Source organism: Acanthisitta chloris, unplaced genomic scaffold (genome assembly GCF_000695815.1).
Source record: "Acanthisitta chloris isolate BGI_N310 unplaced genomic scaffold, ASM69581v1 scaffold33638, whole genome shotgun sequence".
Classification (NCBI taxonomy): Eukaryota; Metazoa; Chordata; class Aves; order Passeriformes; family Acanthisittidae; genus Acanthisitta; species Acanthisitta chloris.
Genome location: NW_008687019.1, coordinates 1 through 4,303, shown reverse-complemented (window position 1 = coordinate 4,303; position 4,303 = coordinate 1). Strand labels below are relative to the sequence as shown.

The window sequence follows — 4,303 nt, the reverse complement described above, 5'->3', positions numbered from 1 at the left end:
GCGCCGCTCGCATCCCTCCTGGAGGAGATGGACACGCCGTCGCTGGCAGGTTCCGTGCCCGGCAGCCCCGTGCCACAGAGTCGGAACCTGCCATCCACCACCCGCTCCGGCTTCACGAGAGCAAACCGGATCCCCCAGCAAAGGAGCTGGGGAGGAGGATGACCTCTATTACGGGCTCCAGGAGGAACCGGATGCTCTGCTCAAGGAGAACGACTGCCTTTTTGAGCCTGAAAACTGATTTCCCAGAGACACTGTGCACTTGACATGGACTCATCTCATGGAGGGGACGCAAATGTCACAACCTGGAGAAAAGGGGCTGCCCCCGAAAGCACAGTGCCTGCAGGGCGGAGACCAAGCTCCTGTCGGTCCCTGTGCCATGCTGCACCCCTTGTGCCCACCCAGCTGCTCAGGAGACTGTCATTCCCTCAGAACTGGAGGGGGGTACTGCCACATCCTGAATTTCACAGCAGATGGGACAAAGATCCCCTTGCTGGAGTCTTTTGAGTGGACACAGATAAGCTGGGCTGGACAGGATCCAGGCTAAATACTCTGCTTGTGATGAGAAAGAATTAGTTTTGCTCCTTGGAACACGATCAAGTTTAGGTAGGTAAGAATGTGCTCACCACAAGTGGGCAGAGATGTCCTCAAAGTTTTTTCCCAGTTATTCAAGCTCCCCTGAAATTAAAATTAGATCCTGAGTCTCCTGCAGCAGGTAGCCTTCATGTCTCCACATGGAAGAGCAGTGATGGAGGTGACAGACTGTGCTATCCCCATCTCCTGCATGAGGACTTGCTTTCAGCACCAGTGGGGGCACAGGGAGGACTTAGTTGAGCTGAAACCCTGGTGATGACACTTGAGGTGGTGGCTTTGGGCAACATTTTCTCTCTCTGCTGGGTCAGGCAATGGCTGCAGTTCTGTGGGTGGTTTTGCACGCTGGCACCCACCGTCTCCAAACCTTCTCTGAATAATAAGAGTTCGTTTCAAACCATGATGGTGGATCTGAGCCTGGTTTGTCACTACAACAGGGATAACACAGAGGCTTTCCACAGTCTGCTCATGACACAGGGAGATGCCAGTTCTGGTGGGAGCCATGACCTCCACCTGCCCTTTGACTGCTTGGGAATGTAAGGACCTGTGTGGCTGAGCCTACCCAGGACAGCTGGATTTGGAACAAAGCATCAGTGGATCCAGCAGCATGGGGATGCTGAGTGTCCCTCACCCTGTTCTGGGAAAGCTGGGCTGGATGCTACCTGTGCCTGGCATGGCCCCAGGAGGCCCAGCACATGCCTGCTGGCAGAACAGCGTAATTCATAGAATCATAGAATGGTATGGGTTGGAAGGGAGATTAAAGATCATTTTGTTTCAAACACCAAGCCCAAAAAGCAGAGGGAAAGCTGCCCTCTGGCACCCGAGGGGGATGGAGCATGAGAATCCTCAAAGAATGCTCACTGCACTCCCCTGCTGCCCAGGGAATGCTTTGCTGGTACAGTCCAGGGTGTGCAAGAAATGGTTCTGCCTGGGACTTCACACCCCTGTGACACCCTTCCTGGTGTTACTGCACCCCTTGCTCACCTTGGTGTCAGCACAGCAGCAAGGGAGAAGGTCAAGGAGCACCCACGCACTCAGGATGTTTATGGCCAACAGAAGGGTGGGGAATGTAGACGTCGGTGTTGGCTAAACATTGCCGCAAGATTATGAGTGGCTGTCCAGTAGGAAACATTACTGATGGGTTGCACTTGCTTGACTCCTGCCTGTCCTTCCTGGTGTGGGGGAGTGTGGTGGCTGTGGGGACATCATTAGGACAGGGCAATGTCTCACTGAGTTGCAGTGTGCCTGGAGTAGGACATCACTCTGCGTCACTGACTCCTATGGAGCGTGGGAGGCTAATAGAGACATGAAAGCTTTTGCCTATAGGATCATAGAAGAGTTTGGGTTGGGAGGCACCTTTAGAGACCACCTAGTCCAACCCACCCTGCAATGACCACAGACACCTTTCACTAGACCAGGTTGCTCCAAGTCCCATCCAACTTGGTCTTGAATGTTTCCAGGGATGGGGCAGCCACAGCTTCTCTGGACAACCTGTGCCAGTGCCTTCACCACCCTCATAGAAAAGAATTTCTTCTTAATGTCTAATCTAACCTTGCCCTCTGGCAGGGTGAAGCTATCCCCCTTGTCCTACCATGACATGCCCCTGTCCAAAATCCCTCTCCAGGTCTCTTGTAGCGCTTTTCGGTACTGGAAGGGGCTCTAAGTTCTCCCTGGAGCATTCTCTTCTCCAGGCTGGACATCCCCAGCTCTCTCAGCATTTCCTCTCAGGACAGGTGTCATATCTTATGTCCCGGCCCTCACTATCACTTTAGGCAAAATAAACCTCTTTTTTAGAGGCATTTCTTCGGGCAGGGCAGGGGATGGGGTTGACACGGGGCCCGTATCCTCTCTTGCCCGGAACCCTTTGTGCAGTTGGATGTGGGTCTCCCCATCCCTGGCGCAGCATCCTGGAGCCGAAGGACTCGGCTCCTGCGCCGGCCGAGGTTAAACATTGTGGGAATCGGGACATTCCTGCATGGCATTAAGCGCTGCTCTCAGCCCCAGGCCCAGCTCGATTTCTGGGGGGTACCACCCGCCTGACTCCCACGCGTCACCCACCCGCAGGGACCCCGCGGCTGCGGGACGTCCTGGCGGCTGGAAGGCGGTGGAGAGAGGGAAGAGCTGGCGCTGTCCCCACGCACACACGGGACAGGGTCGGTCCCACGGGCTTGGCACCGGGCGGGACGGAGCACTCCCAGCGCACCAGTGGTGTAGTGGTATCATGCAAGATTCCCATTCTTGCGACCCGGGTTCGATTCCCGGCTGGTGCAGCCTCAGTTGTTCTACTACAACCCCATGGGCATCCGTACGGCATGAAAGTAACTCCCTACCTCTTAGCCGTCCCAAAAATGTGCTGGGAAAGTGCCGTGTGGTGTTCTTTTTTTGCCAACGTGATGCGGGGGAGCCCGACTCATCGCCCAGTGTGCACCGCACGGAGCTCCAGCGCTCCCCAGGGATGGAGGATAGAATGGTTTTAGGGGTGCTTTCTTATAGTTGCGATCTTCTATGCTGCTTTTTCTGCTGTCTCCTTCCTCCCCTCTCAACAGCAGCTCCCCCTTTACATAGACACAGCCCGAAGTCCCTCTGCTCTCAGCAGGAGCAGGAATCGCTGCTGGAAGCCCCCCAGAGTGCTAGGACTGAATCAGATCTCTTCTCTACAAGGTGCAAGTTTTGGGCTACTTATGAATATTTTTTCAATGCAATAAATAATCTTTCTGCAGATGTCAACGTCTGGAGAGAGCTCCAGTGCTAGGCATCTCTCACGCTCCCTGTCCAGGCTCTGAGGTTGGGTGTTCATGTCAAGATGACCCCGGGTTCTTTGGCACATGAATATGTGCGTGTGGCTGGGCACGCTTCAACACTCCCTCTTGTGTGGGTTCTCTCCATCCTTCCCTGGGACACAGTTTGTCTCCTGTGTGAAGGGAAGGGAGCAACTGCAGGCAGAGGGAACCTGTCCCCCTCGAGATGGGATCTCCCAGTGATCAGTTGCCCTGGAAGCGTCCTGAGGAACCAACAGTGTCTTATGGGACTTAGCAGTGCTGACGAAGCTGAGCCAAAAATCAGGAGTGAGATTTGTCCCCATGATAAGCCTCCTGGACATAGACCCTTCCAGTGTCAGCTTACTGCAAAAGAGAGTGGGTGACAAATGGGGTTTTGCGTTCCCCCTGCTACCCGAACCAGCTGCAGGCACACACTTCAGGTCTCATAAAATGTAGCATTGATGCATCCATACAAACCATACACATCCGTATAAAACATACACATCCCTTTAAACCATGCACATCCATATAAAACATATAAATCCTTATAATTCATACACATAATTATAAAACATGTACATCCGTATAAAACTTATACATCCATACAAACCATGTACATCCCTATAAACGTATAAGCTCTGAGGAGCCAGTAAATAAACAAATAAATCCTTATTTCCCTTAAAAGCCGGGAGCAGGGACGGGGCTTGCCGAAGGTCACCGGGGATGTGGGGCAGTGTGGGATCCCGGCGCTGCGGGAGGGCTGGGGTGGGAAGCGGCGGGGAGAGCCACGGGAAAGCACCGACCGCATCCCGCAAAAAGGATATTCGCAATGTGTGACGACTCTGTAAAAAATGCCCAAATAGGATTAGACGCTTTCATGGGAATTTATCCCTGGAGTGAGGCAGTAGGAGACACATTAAAAGCTTTCAGCCCTTTCTGAACACAGTCCTTGAGCG

The 4,303-nt window shown here is 53.5% G+C and overlaps 1 protein-coding gene and 1 non-coding gene across 2 annotated transcripts in view; both read left to right on the top strand.

The window, feature by feature from the left end:
* BSND (barttin CLCNK-type chloride channel accessory beta subunit) overlaps nt 1-238 on the top strand; it is a 3,507-nt gene extending 3,269 nt beyond the window's left edge. Inside the window, 2 exon segments of the mRNA XM_009080432.1 lie at nt 1-93; nt 95-238. Coding sequence (XP_009078680.1) covers nt 1-93; nt 95-238 — 237 coding nt within the window.
* A 2,549-nt stretch (nt 239-2,787) lies between these two features.
* Nucleotides 2,788-2,858, top strand: TRNAG-CCC. The gene has a single exon. It is a non-coding gene; the product is annotated as a tRNA-Gly (tRNA).
* The last annotated feature ends 1,445 nt before the right edge of the window (nt 2,859-4,303 follow it).